The sequence below is a fragment of the Setaria italica genome, chromosome VI, assembly GCF_000263155.2.
Source record: "Setaria italica strain Yugu1 chromosome VI, Setaria_italica_v2.0, whole genome shotgun sequence".
Taxonomy (NCBI): domain Eukaryota; kingdom Viridiplantae; phylum Streptophyta; class Magnoliopsida; order Poales; family Poaceae; genus Setaria; species Setaria italica.
This window is the reverse complement of record NC_028455.1, coordinates 24835638-24856585: the sequence shown is the minus strand read 5'-3', so window position 1 is coordinate 24856585 and position 20948 is coordinate 24835638. Positions and strand designations below refer to the sequence as shown.

Below are 20948 nucleotides of genomic sequence, written 5' to 3'. Positions count from 1 at the left end.
CTAATTTATTTTAACAAATATCTTATAATAATTTATTTCTGCTTTTTACTATCATGTATATTCAATTTTTACATCGTTTATCAAATTGTGGTTATACTCTCGAGAATAACAGATGTTCAGAGCACATACAGTTTATTGTAATCACTATATGAAGCAAACTGCTACAGCAAGATATCGTGATAAATACGGTACACTGTAGGTTCGATGCGTTGTGACAAAAATGCACTCTCCTTTCCTAACATGAGGTGACAAAAATGCATTCTCATAGATCTATCCACTTACAGATAGATGGAATGAATGCAGTGGTCCTCCCATCACATACGTGATGTCCTAGGAAAATAAGGTTATCAATACTTCATTTTTCACTATCGTTGTAGTGGTAAGTCAGTCCATGAGCCCAGCTCTGCCACACCAAAACTTCCAAGGAAAGTACAGAGCTACAGAGGTATTCGCTGACCTGCAGAGCACATGAATCAGCTCCCCGGCCACATACTCACCAATAAGATCCCAAGCTCCACTGTATGGCTTGAATGATTTGCTGGGAGATGTAGCTACCATAAATGGATAGCCAACCGGAGCCAGGTCACCACATCAATACTTTCATTATTTCTGTCTCCTCATGATGTCCTGCTTAGTGCTCACTAATATCAGCATCACATTAACATGTGCATTTTGTGGTTGTGGAAGGTGTTAGGATGCATCCATCAGCTCCGGTGCAAAGTCCATTTCACAGGAAGATCACTTCCTAACAGAATTGGTTTCCCCTAGCCAAGAAAGGAGGATGGAACAGCCAATTTTGTCCCTGGTATCACTTGAACATTCTTTCAAGCTGGCATTGCAGACAGAATGACAGATGCAGGTATCAAGTACACAATGAATGATAAATTTTGCACTCTTGCTGTCCAAGTATTTTGATTATAAGTTATCCTGAGGTTTAGCTGCAAGTCAGAAAAGAAAAGAAAGCTTTCATCAGCTATGCATTTTTATTTGGTATAAGAACAAGTCTTCGAATACTGTTAATCCCTTCCGCGGGAAATGTAAGAAGATGGCTGCAGTTTTATTAATCCGTAGCATAGTCATTGTCCCCATATTTTTCTTGAACACTTGGAATCATTGAGCAAGAAACAGTAGTTCTGATACAGACACTTGACTAATGGGCCAAGCTGAACAGTTCAGATCTTCAAAACCAACCTTGCTCATGATATGCTAACTCCAGACCATGTGGCCTGCCCTTTTGGTTGAAGGATATGTACTGTAATACAGCTGGTTTTCATTGTGCATATTATTTTTCAAGGTTTTGCTGCGCTGTATGTTCTAGGACTTGTGACAAGTTGAGAAAGGGGTCTAGGCATCCAAGTTGTATGGGCTAGAAGCTTCTCAAGGTCCCCTACACATTTCGAGCTATTTAATTCACAAGGGCAGAGGAGGTCGTGATCTAACCTACACAGGTTCAGAGTTTTGTACTCTGTATATAGAAAGAAACTGGTACAAGAACTCCTAACCTTATGAACTACCAACTCCAGTAATTCATATCGGTTCCTGGAAAGACTTATCTCTCACCAGCAAAAAAAGGAAAGGCTTATCTCTCATCATACACAAATTTTCTTGGCACTTGTTCTTGTGCTACAGCAGAAACTTTAAAAGGTAGCATTGTTATTCTAGTTCTCCTTACAGTTTCAGACATACGAATTAATCCAACCATGGCTCAAGAGGACGAGATGGGAACAAATATGCACACAGTTAAGGTTATAACATGATTTGTTGAAAAGGATGGACCGCATTGACGTCTAATTCTTCAGCTCGGCAGCAAAGGACTGACTGCTTTGGCTGAAAAGGATGGCACGGGAACAAACTTGGACACAGCTAAAGTTTTACTCCATTGTTTTGGCCATCAATGTGACAGCCATAAATGATGTACTTTTCTTTTCAGAACATTCTTTAAATGGAGATTTTGACATCTAATTGCTTCGATACTCAGTACAGTCGAGTATCAAGTTAACATCAATAAGTTCAACCCATCCATTGCTGTCGAACTGAAATGCCTAAGAAATCTAGTGTACTCTGATCTGCTAACCAACTAAGAGATACCTTCTAATAGCGCGTTTAAGGTGTGATGATGATAGTGTATTAGTAGTACTGAATCATAAGACTCTGTTCATAGACTGAAAAATCTGGACCCTATGATTGGATTATTCAAAGGAGGTTTGGTTTGATCTCTTTTTCACGTAATATGTGTCCTATTGACGTTTATCTGTACTGGTATGGGCAAGGATGTCAAAAGAGATGTGGCTCTTCTGTGTGTCTCATTACCTTCCATCATGTAGCCACCTGGTACTGGTATATTGTCAACATCTGTTTGATGGTCATCTATCTATCAGCCTATTGGAATTAACAGTCTCTGGATGAGCCTGGGCTATATCTCTGTCCCTTTAATTATTGCATGGTAGCATATATTAGTGAATGGATTTAATATGATTTGTCTCTGTAATATGACATAATAATAGCAACGTGCAGCTCAAGAACAGCAAATGAACACAAGAGGTGTGGATTTTCACACCCTGACGGAAACTAACAGATGGGTGTTTAGAACTAGTGCAACAAACTGCACAAAACAATGATGACAGTTATCATCCTTGTTCCATAAAAATATGGGAGGAGCAGAATGAAGGTCTTTAAAAATATTAATAGTATACATGTATTTCCTTCTGCCAAAAAAACATAAGTACTATGCCTTGGTGTTTCTACTACTATGTGAAACTAGTTCAAGGAGTTTTGGAGTAATCCTATTATTATTTGTTTAACACTTAGAAGCATCTTCTCTATTAATGATAGGAAAAAGTCCAATTTTCACCCTTCAATTGTAGCATAAGTCTGATTTTCAACCTATAACTACAAAACCGTACATGGAGAGCCATCCAACTGTCAAAACCAGGCAAATTTGGCCCTTTAGGTGGTTTCAAAGAGTGGTTTTGCATTTTTCTAGAAATTCAAAAAATTTAGGTTTAATGAAAAAATTCATAACTAATTCATTTCAAATAAAAATATATCAAATTGGTGCCAAAATTTTTCTGAAAATGTAACCTATATGTTGGTGTTCTGTTTGGCATTATTTGAATCTTAGTTGTTCATGTTCCTTGTGTTTTATTACGAGCAATAAAATATTAGGAATAGTAACAAATATGATGTAAACGGTTCCAAATAGAGTACCAACAAATAGCCTACCTTTTTAGAAAACTTTTGGGACCAACTTCATTTTTTTTGGATTTGAAATGACTTTGTTATGAATTTTTTGATTAAATAAAAAAAAATTAATTTCTGGAAAATCCAAAACCACATGAAGGGCCAAATTTGCCCGGTTTTGATAGTTGAATGGTCCTCTCTGTCCGGTTTTGTAGTTGTGGGTTGAAAATCAGACTTTTCTATAGTTGAAGTGTGAAAATTGGACTTTTCCCTTAATGATAAGCACTCCTTCCAGCTTCATTTAAAAAAGAAACTTCAAATGAACAGAACAGGATTAAATATGCTACTGTATCCTGTTGAAAAGAATGAATTGAAAAATGATCATTTTTTATTAACATGGCAAGAGGTGTCTATCATGCTAGTCACAAAAGTAAATATGCAAGACGAAAAAAATCACAAATGGATATAAGAAACCATACTTGAAAGTTTGACCCAAAGCTATTTGACCTAGCTCATACTTCAGCCTCTTAGATAATCAGGAAGGATAATTTCGGTAGAAAGCCATCACAAAGACTACTCTCACTTGAATCACGACCATCACCTATGCACTTACGAAAGGTGTAAGGTAAAAAAACCGTTATGCATTGAACTTTGGCCTATTTAAAAAGATGCTTTGGTTGGTGCCTTGTAAGCTGTTTATTGGGACAGTACGAGCTAATCATCCTTTGCCATAGACCTTTAGGAATGCTGGCTAGCTTGCATCCAGGCACTAAATAAAAATGACAAAAACTACCATCCAGCTCTAAATAATGCAAGACCATAGTTTAGTACATATGAGGATTAATACCAGACATTATCTGACAACAATATTTCAACATTGGTAGATGTGGCAGTGACTAGTGATGAAGGACGAAATTGCACTCAGAAGAGGTTCTACTAATTGACAGATGCAAACCAATCAGGCACAAAAATTGGAAAAGCAGATAAAATTCATGAGAGAGAGAGAGAGACAGAGAGAGAGAGAGATGACAGGAACGCACGCCTGTCATGCCTGTATATCAGGGCTGGTGGTATATTCAGAGCAGTTTAGCTGTGGTTGGTTGGCTGATGAAGTTCATAAATCTGAGTTGTACTAGTACAGTGCCGCCGTGCATTGAATGGCATTTAAATGGTGTTGGTGAGCTTTCTTGAATGAGTGTGCAGTGGCAACCCCCCTATGCCCCAATTCTGTTACCTACAAAAGCCATTGGAATGCAGCCTCAAGGTTGTGTGGCAGAAGAGATCGCAGGGAAACCAGGAATCAGCGCTGTCTGGGGTGAAAGGGCAAAGGGACTAAGGGCGTCAGAAGGGTAGAGGCCGGCTGACTGAGCTTGGTGACTTCTCCAGGCTCCTCCCGGAGCTTCCATGGATTTGATCAGCAGAAGGGTGGTTTTCAAGGCCCTGGTGTTCCTCTGCTTCATCAGATCATCTCAAGGTACATTTCGCCTATTCCTGCTTCTGCTCTTCTTAGAGACTTAGACGCTACTGAATGATCTCCCTTCGATACTTTGCTCAGCTCTGGTTTTCTGAAAGGATCGTAGTGATCAAAGGTTCCCCCTCAGCGATGTTGGAGTTTGATAATTGACAGCTTTCTTTCATTCTTTCTGCCTGTATGTCTGTCAGCCTTTTCTGTTTCCGAATGTTTAACTTGCATTTTGGCTTCACTCAGAAGTTTGGGATAAAGTACTGTCAGACTTGTACAGTTCTAACCATGCACCCTGGCAGCAGTACTGTCTAGTGTCGAATTTTACTATAGTTTTCAACTCAAAAATCCCGCTGTAGCTTCTTAGTCCTTAAAGTGGCCTGTTTATAGCATCTTCATTAAAATAGCGCGACAAACAGAAGTGTTAAGTAAATAAACCTATAATTCTCGCACAAAGAAAGTAAAAATAAAAGAAAGTTGGAGACGGGAAAGAGGAGAGGGGGGGCACCTTTTTTTGAAACTGTAGGGGGGGCACCTTTTTGGCTTCTGCAACAATGTATAATAACCAGACAAACCTGATGAATAGTTATAATCAGATTGAGGTATCTGGTAACAGTTCAGAGAATAAAGAGATTGAAATCTTACTCTGCAACCAAGCGGCTTCAGAGAATAACCTGGAACACTTCTGCAGGAAGAGATCATTTCACCAAACTGAATCTCCCTACCTTCCTGGAGGCAAGCAGGTTCCCCACATTTCAGTATGAGGCATATGACTACATCATTGTCGGCGGGGGCACTGCTGGATGCCCACTGGCAGCGACGCTGTCCCAGAAGTACAAGGTACTCCTGCTGGAGAGAGGTGGGTCTCCATACGGCAACCGCAATATCACCTTACTGGAGAACTTCCATATTTGCTTGGCCGATGTTTCGCCAGAATCACCATCACAAGGTTTTATCTCCACCGATGGTGTGATCAATGCCCGTGCAAAGGTGCTGGGTGGTGGAACCTGTATCAATGCTGGCTTCTACAGCCGGGCAAAACCAAGGTACACAATTGCCATGTTCTTATACACTGTATTCTACCTTATGTCTATTTGACCTCAGTTAAGTTTCTGTTCCAATAGATTTTCACAATATACAAACAGTGAGTCGCTTTCACAAACTTAAACTCAGCTAACAAACAGCCTATAATGTGCACAGAGTAGAATGACATATAAGAGGCTTAACTAGACTGTAAGTGCGGCAATGTCATAGGCTCCGAACTATAAAACATAAAAATTGGCCAATGGAAGAAGCCTAATTTAGTCAGTCTAGTAGACACACTTCTTCAACACGCTGACTGTTACTGTTAGTGCTACTAGTAGTAATGTTACTGTTGTAATCTGAAAAAAACATTCATGTGCTTGTCCGTTCAGTTTCGTGCAGCAGGCAGGCTGGGATGAAGAGCTAGTCAACCAGTCCTACCCTTGGGTTGAAGAGAGGATTGTTCATTGGCCCAAAGTCGCACCTTGGCAAGCTGCACTGCGGGATGGGCTGCTGGAAGCAGGGGTTTCACCGTACAATGGATATACTTATGACCATCTCTATGGAACCAAGGTTGGGGGCACCATATTTGATGAGACTGGGTACCGGCACACGGCTGCTGACCTCCTTGCTGCCGGAAATCCTAACAACCTTAGGGTGCTGCTTTATGCTAGGGTCAACAAAATAGTTTTCAACACGAAACAAGGTAAGCTTGTTTAAGTAAACAAAAGTTCCCCAATTCTATAGTAAACAAAAGTTATCTGTATACCTCAAGCATAAAGAGTGGGCACTTCAAAGATGTGTACTATTCATCTCTTGCACAGGGCATAGGAAGCCAAGGGCTATTGGAGTTCAATTCAAAGATGAGAACGGCAGGCACCACCAAGCCTTCCTCAGAGAAAAAAGGGGTAGTGAGATAATTGTTTCTGCCGGTGCAATTGGCAGCCCACAGCTTTTGATGCTCAGTGGAATCGGACCAAGGAATGAACTTAAGAAGCACAATATTTCTGTAACCCTCCGCAATGAACATGTCGGTAAAGGAATGTCAGATAATCCAATGAACTCGATCTTTGTACCTATGAAGAACCCGACAAAGCAATCTCTGATTGAAACTGTCGGAATAACTGATGCTGGTGTGTTTATTGAAGCCAGCAGTGGATTCAGCCAGACAGATGATAGCATCCACTGCCATCATGGAATCATGTCCGCAGAGGTTTGGAATCTTTTTGGCTTTTCCTTTTACTTGTATATCTTATAACTTCTTACAAGTTCACCAGCATCCTGATGCATGACACTAAGTATTATATGCAGAAACAACACCCTACACTAATTATCTTAAGAAAAATCACTCTCTACACTGTCTGCGCAGAGCCAACTTCCCCTCTTTTTGAAAGCTGACATTTCTTAAGTTTATGGATGCTCAAGATAGATATATAAAAGGAACAAGGAATCCGGTTAAATGTGCACAGAAATTCATATTACTCAGCAAATAGATGTTAACTTACAGTGACATAATTGTTAGCACATCAAGTATATCAGTTTAGTGTTTCAGCAATTCACCATTATCAATATTCTAAAACAGAATTTTCTTTACGAATTATTTGTAGGAAATAAGGTGCAAGGAACAGAACAAAACTTTCTTGAGCTAGTATAAAGAAAATTAAAGGCTTAGCATATGCCCACTACTCCATTTTGAGGAGCATGATAGCTTTCAAGCTTACCTCTAATGAGTTTTGTAACTTCAATGCAGATTGGGCAGCTATCAACAATTCCACCAAAGAAAAGAAGTTTTGATGCAATCCAAAAGTATGTAGATAACAAATATAGCCTACCCAAAGAAGTATTTGATGGAGGTTTCATTCTTGAGAAGATCGATGGCCCCCTGTCTACTGGCAATTTAGTACTTGTGGACACTGATGTTGATAGCAACCCCAGCGTCACCTTCAACTATTTCCAGCATCCAAAGGATCTCAGCCGATGTGTCTACGGGATAAAAACCATCGAGAAAATACTTAAGACAAACCATTTTACTAACCTTACTGCCAATGGTGCTGGATATCCAATGGAAACGCTGCTCAATATGAGCGTATCAGCTAACATAAACTTGATACCAAAGCACACGGACGACACCACATCGTTGGAGCAGTTTTGCAGGGACACAGTAACAACCATCTGGCATTACCATGGTGGATGCCATGTAGGCAAGGTGGTTGATCAACAGTACCGGGTGATTGGCATCTCAGGCCTGCGTGTGGTTGATGGGTCAACCTTATTTAGATCACCAGGAACAAACCCACAAGCTACAGTCCTGATGATGGGCAGGTACATGACAAAAATTATATATGTAACTTTTCCTCCATTATCAAAAAGTAATGATTTACTGGTTAATTTTACTTTTGTTGTATTTGGTGCTCAGATACATGGGGGTGAAGATTCTAAGGGAAAGATTAGGACGAGCAGCAGGAGTATAACAGGTTCATGAACCTTATCCACTTCATCATGGAAGAATGTGAATTAGGAGATAAGTACATAGTGATTTTTGAAGTGATTCATCATGAATAGTCAAAGAAAGGAAAGTTAGGAGTTCCATTTCTAATGATACTGTCGTGTGGAGGTGTATGGTCTGTCACAATTGTGTATTGGCTCCACATGTATACCACTCTTGCTACACTAGATCTCAACAATGTTCATATGACAATGTTCTACATTTTGGACAATATAAGACAATATCTACACACTGCAGTCAGGGAAAGTTGGGCCCATCAGAAGCCATTTTGCAGAGCTGGTGGCAAGTCCGAATGAGGACAAGAGTTGAACATTGCATTTCTATTCCTCAACCATTGGACCTATGAGGCTGTGTGCTCTATGTGGATCGCCATTATTTTTTTTAATTAAAATTGGCTCCTGTACCAGAGGAAATGCGAAACCACTTTTGACTTTGGTATACCATAGAAAGTTTATTTTTATGCACCAACAAACTCACCACATTTTTCCAGAACTTAACCTTTTATGTTGCTCGTGAAAGGTACTTGAACAGACTTATCATATCAAAATCATGGTACCTAGTCAACACCTCAAAATCATGTCGCACTCAAACGAACTGGTGCTTGATGGCTGCCCCGGAGCAACCTGCCACACAAGGAAAACAGTGTCACATGGCATGGTTGTGGATTGATCCAGGATACAGCAAGATCGACATTGCATACCACCGCGCAGGTTTCTGGATGCTCTCAATATGGTGACGCCCATGAACCGCAGAAGGCACATTGGAGCAGGCGGAGCTGCTCTGCCTGAGGGAAATTATTCGTCATCAGATCATACGGCGTGGGTGGGGCATTACCGCGAACACCTGGCACGCATCGCCGATCAGGTAGATCCAATGGCCGTCGATGTGACAGCCTGACAGGAGGCGGCGGCAGAAGAGGGTAGCGTGCGCAGTGCCGAAAGGCAGCGACGGCGGTAGGTTGGTTCGTGATAGAACTTGAAAGGATTCATTGAGGCGAGTGCCGGCGCCGGCGAGCCGAGCATCTCAACGCACGGAATGGTAAAAGCCCGTTGACTTTAAACTTCGTCCGGTCAAATTTACTCCGGCAGTCCATCTTTGTGAGAGCGAAGTAGTATAACATTTCAACCAAGACATTTAAAAGGGGCAGAGTCGAATCCCAATGCTTTGTGTTCTTTTTCGAAATAAAATTGGCATGTTTTTCGTTACAAGCATCCTCCTGCCAACAAATCCTGCAGATGTAGCATGAAATTTGACAAGCTCCACGGCCTTGAGAAGATGCTTAATGATATTCTACCAATTTCATCAACCATTCTGCACAGGCGGATATACGGCTGAACCCGACAGATAACAAAGTCCCAACTTCCAATTTCAACACTGATCCATATTTACAATATTCAGTGATGATAAATCGACACATTTACACCAAAACAAACAAAACAAAATTAAAAAAAAAGGCTCTGTGCATTGTGCAGTATGGAGATTCATTTACGACTTTGCACCAGCATGGTTTCCAAATCAACCGATCCTGGGGTCTAACAAACATTGATCATTTCGCACCATTCCCGTGAAGGGTGCACCTGGAGCTTCCATCTATGGATCTACACAGCAAAACGACTAGTTAGCTATCCTCGGAAGAGAACAACCAATAACTCTACAACTGTGGCAACAGCCAACCCAGGGTCCAACCAAGAAGAAACCCGGCGCCAGCAAGACCTAACCCGACCGCAAATAAGATCGCGTCAAAGAAGCCGCCTCCCTTCTTCTGCCTTCTACCTTTCCTCCTAGTCCAATCTTTCTGCTCTTGACCCTGTGCAGGCTTCTCCTTCAGGGACATCCATGGAAGCTCAGGTATGATGGATGCTATCGAATGCTCTTTGTGCTTGAGCTGGAGGACAATATTCTCCAGCTGCATTATCTTCAGCCACTGATTGCATGCGAAGAGATGTGAGGCCTGTCGGAACAAAAGCTTGATGATATCATCTTTCTCGTTGTCCGCTTTCTTGGCAGCCAACTCAGCTTCCCTAGCACGGGTTTGTGAGTGGCGAAGTGCCTCCAAGATCTTATCCCGCTCCGATACATTCTGTAGTGTTTGTTTGCTTTCTGATCCGGTAGTGCTACTGCTAGAAAAATCTTGCGACACACTGCATGAAAATGGGATGAAATGAATATGTGACCAGAATACCGAACAAACCTACAGGGAAATGAAGACATCTAAAGTTTTCAACCGCTGTGAAAGCAAGTACATGTATGTGAATTATGTAGGCTCTTACTGATAATAGACATGCAAAATTAACTAAGTAATGATAAATTTTAAATTAGATAGCATATCCCGCCACTAGAACCAAAGGTATCAAGCATGATCATCCTCAGATACCAATATGTGAAATGAAACAAAATAAGGTACAAGTTCAGATACAGTTAGGAAAAATTGCAGCTGGTCGCATGAGGATAATGTGGTGAAGCAGAAGAATGCACACCTGAATGGATCATTCCTTCCGTGCTCTTCCCAAACTCCATTACCCTTGAACAAATCCAGCTCATCTGTGCTTCCTGTGCTATAGCTACACTTGACATGGTCACATTGTCCAGGAACAGGATGTGACACTCTTCCTGCAGGAGATGATGGCCCCCCATAATCACCTATATTTTTGCGAGTATATGATTCTGTCCTGTGAACAGGTACTGTCTGGGTAGGTCTTGGCAGATCACAATTCTCAATGTGCTGCATTGCTTTTTCAGCGACCAGTAAAGCGAGCTCATTCTCATCAGCGATTTGCCACCATGGTTGAGTCTTTTCACCTTCTTTCCAAGGTACATCCATATCAAAATTAGCCTTCTCTGGGTTCTTCAAAGGTGCTGGGTCAATACATTCAAAATCAGGGAATTCATTATCATTGTACAAACAATTGCTGGCAGTTTCGCTGCACTTAGACGCTTGAGAATAGCGACCAACAGTCTTCAGTTCTTCCAAGCCTGTTTCAGGAGAATACTTCATGAAGGCTGATGAAACCATCCATGGAGGCTCAAAAATATCACCACTCTTCTCAGTGCTAGTGTCAGCTGCTTCGCAAAGTAAAGTTTCCTCATGTTTAGGCTTTGGTGCTGAATCCTCCACTTTCTTCTCATCAATTTTCCTGCTCAAACAACATTGCCGCTCACTAGCAAGATCCTTCTGGATCCCAAAACTTGGCTGTAACTGAACCCACCATCTAACATCTGGTGGCAGATTAGAATTCATGGGATTCCAGCTCAAAGGCATGAAATTGGAGATGGGATGATCTTCAGAATGTCTACAGCTCCCATTGTTTGTACCGTGTTGTTGTTCAGCCGACGATGGATAGCAGGCTAGTTTTGGGGCTCTCTTTCTGTCCTCCTGAACCAGGCAACGGTTTGCAGCACGTTGCCAGGCAGCCCTCGCTTCGGCAGCAGCCATTATTTTCACCAATCACAAAACTGTCGATAACAACACAAAAGAATGTTAAAACCCATCTCAAACTTGCAATCACATACAGGCAACACATAAGTCGTCATATTGACAAATACTGAAATGAAAGCATACTGCCTTGACAATGTAGATTTCAGCTTTTTGGTCCAAAGAGGCAAGTGCCAATGAAACAGGTAACTCACTATTATATCTTAAAAAGCGACATCAAGTCAATCGATCCAAGTGCCAGACATGCAAGCATCACTGAAAAGGTAAGCTGGATAAGACTGCACAGAACACAAACTGTGGCTAATACTTAAGCATCATAGCGAAGAAGGCAAATACCCATGCATGAACAATGGCTAGGCACATAAAGAAACTTATTTTTCTGTCCTCAAGATAACATACAGGATGTAAATCGGGAGGAGCAAAAAGGATACATAACTGAATCAACAAACTATTCCGATTTAGCTCACTAGTTTTAGCTTATTGGAATTTAGGGTGACTAGTGTAACAAGACCAAAAAATTCAAATCAAATGGCTTATTGAATAGTTAATTCTTGTATCCCAGACTCCCACTTCTTCAATCAAGATACAGTATAACAATAGCACTCACTACCTTGTGGATTTTTTGGACAATAAACTGATGATCCTTATCGAGATAATTAGCCAACCAGATATTATGATTCCAGAAACTTGAGCTAATGCCAATTATTTATTTATAGCAAAGTAGCTTGACGCAGCCCTTTTATTTGACTTTTGGTTAACTTAGAAAGTATTTCTGAGAGATTCGCAGTAACATTGCAGATTTACTTTTTTAAGATAGCATTACTGAACAAGCGAATAGACAGGCCTATCATTAACCCATCGCTCGCTGTGTCACTCTGGTTTTGGTACCGAACTCTCTTGTTGCTCTAGAAATTCCCCAAAACTGAACTGATCCAACGATTGCTAACCCCAGTTGCTGCACATCTGAATGCCCCAGCATCAAAACTTCAGACCTTAGAAATTACAGACCAAACAGACAGTTCTCACAGCACAATCAGCGAGATAACGGCCATGACAGAGCCGTACAATTCCACCAAAAGAAAATGCCTACCAGACATAAAAGCTTAGATCTGCGCGCAAGTAAAAGCCCCCAACCCGGCGACCAAGAACCAAGCTCCCGGTTCTTGCGACGCCACCCAATCCCAAGCTCGCCTCCACAAATTCTACTCCAACCACGCAATCAATTCCACAGCGGGCATAACATAATCAACAGAGAAGGATAATCGGAGGAGAGACAGAATCCAAAACACGTACCGGAGCCGCAAGCCTCGACGATCCGGGGCGGGGGCCAGGAAGGGGACGACCGTCTGCCGCGGCGTCCGTCCGCTCCTCCTCGGGTTCCTGGGCGCGGCGTGGGGTGCTAACCCATCGGCTTTATGGGCGGGGGCGAGGGTCGAAAACCATGGACGGCGAGCGAGTGAATCCGACGAGTCCCACAGGAATGGAGGAGGGAAACGAGGGTCGATGGCTAGCGGATTGGGTGGAGTGGCAGTCGGGGGTTCCTCTGCTCTGCTCCTGCCTGTCGTTTCTTGGGGCCGCGCGGAGAGGAGGATAATGACGTGTAAGCTGCTGGGAAAGGGAAACAGAGAGACAGATGGATTAGCATTCAAGCGCACACTAATCTTCGCTTTTAAGTATTCCTTCACTGTTGTGCATTTACTCTCTCGGAATTTTACCACGGGCGTACGGGGCATCAATTAACAATGACCTGACACTTTTCGCCTGGGTCTCCGCTTCCTCGTGAAAATTTTGTTTGGACAAATTTGATTTGTTTTTCTTTTGGGTGAATTCAGTCCACATTGCGATTTGTTTGGTTCGACTAACAAATAGAAAATTTTCACCATCAAGCGACTGTCATTTCCTGTTTAGACAAAGCAACTAAGGTTTTTCTTAACTTATAATCTGGAAGCGAACGGTCTGCGGACCGGTTGGTCACCAGAAAAGCTCTAGTAGCACCGATCTTCATAGGAGGTTACAGGTTCGAGTGGATTTCGTGGGGATTTTTCAAAAAATCCCTTGGACTCCGAGATCATCTCTTCAAGTCAGGTATGTGAGTGTGAGTGTAAGATGTAGACCTGGTGTGTATGGAGTGTGACTATATGTAAGTTCATATACTACAACCTGTACTCTCGTAAGCGAGGCTATCTCAAAAAAAAAATCTGTAATATGAAAAACAACTAAGTTTTTCTACAACAAATGCACAATCAATATCATTAGAACAGCTTTTCGTCAACTTATGTTTTAATTTTAAAAAAGTCTACCAATTTTCAAATAATTATTTTTAGTGACTATTTCCTCAAAGTTCTTCTTGATTTTTTTCGTTAGTCTTTTATGGAATTTTGGCTGTATTTTCTTATGAAAATTTAAAATGGAGAATATTACTAAAAAGTTATAAAAAGTTTTAAAAAATAAAAGACCATAATTTTTGTTAAGCCGATAGAGAAAAGGGACGAGAGAGAAAGTGAGAGAGATAGGGGTTGAATGGGTGTTGCAAGTAGTTTTTATCCAAATTAGAAATCACAATATTCATAGGGGTTGTCCTTCCACATGCTTTTTCCCGTCATTAAAACATTTACCTTGCCTAGATGGCTAGATCAAAGAGAGAGACATTTAAATTTGATAGAAAGGGAAGATGAGAAGTCAGGATAGGTGAATTCTTTAGGATCCATCCCTCAAAGAAACCGGACATGATAATTTTTCATCATCCGGCTCGAGCAAGAATGAATGAAAGAAATAAGATCGTGGAGAATCCACAGTAGAATAGGTATATAATGACTCAACGACTCAAGGCAAGAAAAGTTTTATCAAATTATCTTTTCCAAAGTTGCTCCTATAATTACTCATTGAAAAGAATCCTATTATTATGCGTAAATGCTCAATATCCAAGCTTACAAATTTGATCATGATCAATTGCTTTGGGGTTGCGATAGATGCGATGGGAGCCATGGTGGTTGATCACCTCTGCACGCATGTCGCTTATCAGCTCTACCCCTGTGTGACGGATCTAAATATAGTTTATCTATAAAGACTAAAGACATAGGAGGGTGGGAGAAACGAGGTAACCGGAAAGAAAAGAGTACAAAATGTTATGACTTTTGCATTTCCTTCTTGAGATAGATGGACGCAATTAGGGTGAGCGAAGAGAAGATATCACATCGCTCTATGATATTTTGTGGTCTTGCCATCTCTAATCCCAAAGCTTGCCCTCCAAACACGTTTCATCCACAACTTTGCCATAAACGCTTCCTTTTTCAGATAGTGAGATTTAAGACAAAGTACTGCAAAGAAAAGAACCATCAAAATTAGCTTCTCATCTCAGCTCACGTACCCATAAAATGGAAAGAAATAGATATTTTAACCCTCTCATCAAAAGAAAAACAAGTGCCTAGAAATTTATGAACCCAGAATGCCGATGCGGCTTTGTTTAAAATCATGAGCATGGCGGGAGTGAGAGCTCAACGCACGACACTGCCTTAACTTAGCTACCGCGGGAATCTAGAAAAGTAAAATAACCTATTTTAAAATAGGGACTATATTTAACGCTTGACAGGGCTACCGCGCAAGTCTGCATGCAGGTAATCACTTGGTACTTGATAAATCGACATGTGAAAAAAAAACAATTCCTACTTCTTGCGGAAGAAACAGTAAGTTATTAAATTAATACTAACACAGTAGTTAAGTCCATTGAGGAAAAAAAACACAGTAGTAAACGACACCGCCGGCCTGGCGTCCGGCGACGCAGCACCACCACCCACTGACGTGTGCACATCCATCTCCGGATCTGATATGGATATAAACTTATCCAATCAGGGGGGCCCGCCTTCCGTCAGCCACAGCAAGGGGGGCGTACGGCGCTAGACTAGAATGAAAAACGCACTGGAGAGACAGACGTCAATGATAACCTTGTACACTTGGGAATATATATTAATGATGTAACTTACGTGTATAGTCAACACCTCCCTCCGTTCGGTCGTTTTATTCATAAGTATAATATATCTAGATGGAATTTAGAAAAATTAAAACGATCTGCAATTTAAAACGGAGAAAGTATTATATAAGTTGGCTGATTGGCTACCAAGGAAAACTCGTATAGCTAGAAGATGACTAAAATCTCCCTAAAGCATATTGGGCACCGATCACCGAGCATCATCACTACATGTAAAACATCAAAGCGAGGGATGCGTGGTCATCCTCCGGTGTTAATTATATCGTTTTGCTCATCTCCCACGATCTAAGTCTGGTCTATTCGTTAATTCAATTTTTTGAATTAAACAGTTTCTTTTTGTTTTTCAAAAACTGAACTAGCAAGTTAGGTTGGGGTTTGGGAGGTGCTAGCGGGTGCACAGCACTGTGGCAAGGCCAAAGAGGTGTCTCCTAGCTGTTAGGGACAGGATTGAGCAAGGGATTAGACTTAGAGGTCAGACCAAATCAAGTCAAACACATAGATAATGAGTCTACTAAGGTGAAGCGTCCCCACATAAGTAGAGATTAAATATAATACAAATATCAGTCCCAAGAGGATGATAACACATTTATTCAACAGATAATTCATAAACTGTACAACTCCCGAGGGAGTGGGCGCGAAAGCCACGCTGAAATGATAAGTAAATAAACAACACCAGCGAGCCAAGCCACTGTCAAGAGACAGCACTCGGGACTACACGGCAGCAAAAGTATTCTGCAAAGGCCAACACCACAGGCAGTGTTGGGTGCGGAAGTGACCTCCTACTTGAAATCCTCGGCGATGAAGTCCGGATCTTCCTCTGAAGCAACAAAATAAGGATGAGTACAAAAGTACTCAACAAGTCCAACCCCATCCACGAAGGGGGATACAATCAAGAATATGCACGGGATATATCAAGGATAAGACTAAGGTTTATTTGCAATAAAGCAAGATTTTAACACATGCAAGGGTTCATTTTCAAAAGGGATTTCGCAAAGCATTTCTTTAGTAACGAAATCAGCAAGTGGGGTTGATCCTACACGAAGGATCCAAGTTTTAATGCTACTGGACTCCTCATCCGCAGTAGCTCACGACACAACTGCTGGACACTTCCAAAATCCAACACACACCATGAAAATCATCCATCTCCCAACACTAGTCATGTGTCCAAGCCGTAACTCATCCAATGCCGTGGACACAACTATCCGGATAGGTTTTAACTCTGTAGAGGTGTACATTTTACCCACAAGTAGGGTACCGCAGCACGATCACCTTAGTGTCAATGCAGATCCTATCAAAGCCATTACCCACCTTAGCTAAGCCTAACTAGCTAACACAGAAGCAACCAAGGGGTTAATGACCTACCAACGAGGTCTTAACCGGGACCTAAGTCATAAAGATCTTACTCCTTCTCCATGGTCTCCTGTTGCTCACCAACTCTTCTGATGGCTAACAGACTAGCTCGTGGGATTTATGCTAAGCCGTTGCTGCATACAACGGTCGAGTGGTTGCACGATAAATTGGGTTAGGCTAGATGGCACATCAACTCGGTCCTTAACTGTGATAAAATGGATATCTCCCAAACTACTCAACCACAAAGGTACAAGCCCAACTTGGCGTTTCACACAAGAAATACCCATCCATCTCATCTAAGCATTTTCTTTCCTTTATTTCCTGAAAACCCATTTTTCTCATTTAAAACACCTACACATTTAGTCTTTGATAAAACATATTGTAGTCATATTTGGGGTGTAATAAAATGAGTAACAAGATCCTAAGCATTCTAACAGAACTTATGCAATGTTATAAAATAGGCTAATGGGTTGTGTTTGAAAAACTAGGATAAATATGCATCAAAGGATAAGATTGGACTTGCCGTCCTCAAAGTCGGTCGGGAGTTCCTGCTTGCGGTACTAGTCTTCAGGCTCTGGCTCGCAGTACTGATTTTCAAGCTCTCCTTCAGGCTCCTCCACGATCACTGCGCGATCTACGACACACACAAGCAGACACACAATAAATAAAAGACAATAAAGTTTTACCCCTTGAGCTCGAAGAGAGGGAGTGAACTTAAAAATAGAAAAGGATGAGTATTTTCAGAGATTTTTTAGATGACTCGGTGGAAATATATTTGAGTATGACATGGTCGAATTTGGGGTTCATTGGAGAGGATTTGGCGCATAAAATGTCGGCGAGAAGGTGTTTAGGGGCTGTTTTGAAAGGAGTCAGGGACTTGTTTGTAATAATTTTTGGAGGTGGGAGGGTCTGTGATGAAAATAAGAAAGAGAGAGGTGGGAGGGTCTTGATGCAAAAAGGATTAAACGGAGGGGCAAAAAGGCAAAGCTGTCCTTTCTTCTTCCTCAAGACAGAACGTCTCGTGAGGGGAAACAGAAGGAGATGGCCGGTTGGGGAGAGGCGGCACCAGGGCACGGCGACGGCGGGGAAGAGGGGGAAAACAGAGAGGAGACCGAGGGGGTTTGATTCCTCTCCTTACCTTGGGCTGAGGCAGCTCGTGGAGGCGGCTCTACAGCGGTGGGCAGGAGATGGTGGGAGCACACTGGAAGCTCTCGAGAGCGAGGGGGAGTTGGCTGGGAACCTCGGTGGTAGAGTGGAGAGTGGGGCGGAGGCCCGCCGGAGGCGAGGGAAGGGGCTGCCAACAAGCGGCGCACAGGAACGGGCGGAGTTAATGGCGACCAGGATGATCGGGCACAGGAGACGCACAGGACGGTGGTGTGCCGAGGTGAAGCTCCGCATGCGCGGCATGGTAGGGTCGGGCTCGCGCAGCCAAGCGAACAGGGGCGCGGTGGCGTGCTCGAGCGGTGGTGCACGTGGATTGCATGGCCAGGGCGCTATCAGCGAGGCGTCAGCGCAGCGCAGCGGCGTGCGCGCGGGGCGAGCGCCGTGACCGCGGCCAGATGGCGCGGCTTCGCGGGGCGAGTAGGCGCACAGGGAGGCCAGGACGCGAGCAGCGAGCGCGGTGTCGCGCAGGAGGGCGGCGGCGTGCGTGCGCGGCGTCGCGAGCGCGGCGTGGGGTAGTGGTAGCGGCGCGGGGTTTGGGCTTGCTCTGCCGCGAAGCAAAGCCAGGACGGCCTTGGCACATGGGCGAGTGGGCCAGGGGACTGGCGCCAGGCGCAGGAGGTGGTGGGCATCAGGCGGCGCAGGTGTGGCGTGGGGCCGGGGTGAGCGCGGCCAGGTGCCAGGGGGAGGGCGCGTGGGGCCAGACAGCTGGGTTGCGGCGCGCAGGGGCGCGCGCCTGCGGGGAGGGGCGCGACGCTTGGCGTGGGAGCTGGCGGGGAGCGGTGCTGGAACCAGGCGCGCAGGAAGGGGGGGCCAAGGCACGGCAGGAGGTGGTGTGCAACAGCAGTGCGGGGAGCCAGGGGGAAGCGGGCGTGGGCCTGGGGGTGCGCAGGAGCTAGGGGGGAAGCGGTGCCAAGGGCCATGGATCGTGGCTAGGAAAAAAGGAAGCGGGCGCTCAGCCATGAAAAAGAAGGAAGAAAAACGAAGAAAAAGAAAGAGAATGAAAGGAGAAAAAAGGAAAGGAAAAAGGGAAGGAAAAGGAGAAGGAAAAGAGAGACGGCGTTGATTGCGGGAACGGTTGCGAGCACGTATGGCGGTCTTCCTTCCGGCACGCGGCGTCACTTGCAGAGAGGAAAAGGAAAAAGAAACGGTCGGTAGTCGGCTTCGGTGCCGGGACGGCGAAATCGCTGGGAAGATGGGATTTGGGAGCTCAAACGGTGAAAAGATTTTGAAAATGATTTTTAGTGAGTGATTTAGTTTGGTGAATTTTTCTGGAACATTACATTAGGACTATGTCTACAGTGTTATTGTCAACGCAAAATGGAGAATCCCACTAAACATGCTGGTTTAGGAGTGTTTTTCCTCACCAAGTGATGGGCGATGCACTGACTCTAAACGGGAAACGAGAGAAGTGGGAAGTAACGCTTTCTATCGAATGTGCTTCGTGCTTTGCGCGAATGTGCTATCGTGTATCGCGTTTTCTAAATAGGGCTAATAATAGTTATATAGAAGAATATACAATATGATAGTGCATATCAATATTTCGATGTAGTATAGATAACATACTTTTACCATTATAAACATAAACATATGGTCAGAGGAGGAATAAATTAGTTATTTTGCCGTTCAGCATAATGCCTTGTTTATATTTATAGAAAATAACCTGTATGTAGTAAATGTGAGTAAAAAGTTAATTAATCTCTATCTAAACGATTGGAAAACCTAATCACTAGGAAAAAAACATCCTTGAAATGTCTAAATGGATTAGCGATTAAGTAAGTAGCTAACTTGGTTATATTGATCATTAGAGGGGGCATTGGCCCCTACCACCTCTCCGCCGGGCTAGCTGGCTGGCTCACTCCATGACTACTAGCATATGCACTCGCAGAGGTAGTGAATCTTCTCAAGAGCTACTATCACTACTAGAAAACTAACCTCTCATCCCTGTTCTTAGTACCGATTGCGTTTGAAACCACTACTAATGTTAGCATTAGTACCGGTTCCAAAGGATACTGTCTAAGCACGCCACGAGGACCCCTTTAGTACCGGTTGGGGCAACCGGTACTAAAGGGCGAGCATTAGTACCGGTTGGTGGTTGCAACCAGTACTAATGCTCCATGCACCCTTTAGTACCGGTTGTTTGCAGCAACTGGTACTAAAGGGGCACCCTCCAGTACCGATTGCTTCCATCAACCGGTAGTAGTGTGGCACCTCCCCTCTAGTACCGGGTCAAGGCATCAACCGGTACTAGGGAACCCCTTTAGTTCCGGTTGGTGATTCTAATTGGTAGTAATTTTCTTCCTATAAATACCCTCCTCTTTCCTCTAGCTCGAGCTAGATCCTCCAGCTCGAGCTTCACCTTGTCCATAGCGCCATAGGGGGAGGTTTTGTCGGATTTGTGACCATTTCTTGGGATTTCACTCATTCAAGTGTTCTAAAGGTTAGAAACTTCATCCTCCCTTGATACATGGTTAGTATAGTAAGTTTTATGTTTTAGAGCTAGAGTAATTTGTGATTTTTAGAATAAGGTACAATAGGGAAAATTTTCATTTATATGAATGTGTTATTTAGGGGATTTCACTCATTCAAGTGTTCTAAACTTCATTCTCCCTTGATACATGGTTAGTATACTAAGTTTTATGCTTAAGAGATTGAGTATTTTATGATTTTTAGAATAAGGTACAATGAAAAAAATTTCATTTATATGTATGTGTTATTTAGAGCTCATATTTGTGATTTGTAGAATAAGCTACAAATTTTTGGATTCATAGTTTAGTACTTTTTTCAAATAGAGGTACGTAATTTATGTGTATATACTAAGAAAAATTAGATTAAGTATTTCAATTCA

At 42.9% G+C, this 20948-nt stretch overlaps 2 protein-coding genes across 2 annotated transcripts; one reads left to right on the top strand and one right to left on the bottom strand.

Annotated features, from left to right (window-relative positions):
- Positions 1 to 4428: 4428 nt before the first annotated feature.
- LOC101781395 (protein HOTHEAD) lies at positions 4429 to 8591 on the top strand. The gene is made up of 6 exons (XM_004973323.3): positions 4429 to 4654; positions 5334 to 5688; positions 6058 to 6371; positions 6490 to 6878; positions 7416 to 7987; positions 8082 to 8591. The coding sequence occupies exons 1-6, from the start codon at positions 4585 to 4587 to the stop codon at positions 8134 to 8136; spliced, it is 1755 nt and encodes a 584-aa protein (XP_004973380.1). The 5' UTR covers positions 4429 to 4584; the 3' UTR covers positions 8137 to 8591.
- A 906-nt stretch (positions 8592 to 9497) lies between these two features.
- Positions 9498 to 13211, bottom strand: LOC101780987. The gene is made up of 3 exons (XM_004973321.3): positions 12898 to 13211; positions 10649 to 11624; positions 9498 to 10312 (listed from the first exon to the last, which is right to left on the bottom strand). The coding sequence occupies exons 2-3, from the start codon at positions 11602 to 11604 to the stop codon at positions 9823 to 9825; spliced, it is 1446 nt and encodes a 481-aa protein (XP_004973378.1). The 5' UTR covers positions 11605 to 11624; positions 12898 to 13211; the 3' UTR covers positions 9498 to 9822.
- Between the last annotated feature and the right edge of the window lie 7737 nt (positions 13212 to 20948).

Bases quoted from the DNA above. Each gene is read 5' to 3' on its own strand.
- LOC101780987 (XM_004973321.3), bottom strand. From the start codon at position 11,604: ATGGCTGCTGCCGAAGCGAGGGCTGCCTGGCAACGTGCTGCAAACCGT. The intron at 10,313-10,648 runs GTGTGCATTCTT...ATTTTCATGCAG, and splicing joins GGAAGGAATGATCCATTCAG to TGTGTCGCAAGATTTTTCTA.
- LOC101781395 (XM_004973323.3), top strand. From the start codon at position 4,585: ATGGATTTGATCAGCAGAAGGGTGGTTTTCAAGGCCCTGGTGTTCCTC. The intron at 4,655-5,333 runs GTACATTTCGCC...ACACTTCTGCAG, and splicing joins CTTCATCAGATCATCTCAAG to GAAGAGATCATTTCACCAAA. The intron at 6,372-6,489 runs GTAAGCTTGTTT...TCTCTTGCACAG, and splicing joins AGTTTTCAACACGAAACAAG to GGCATAGGAAGCCAAGGGCT.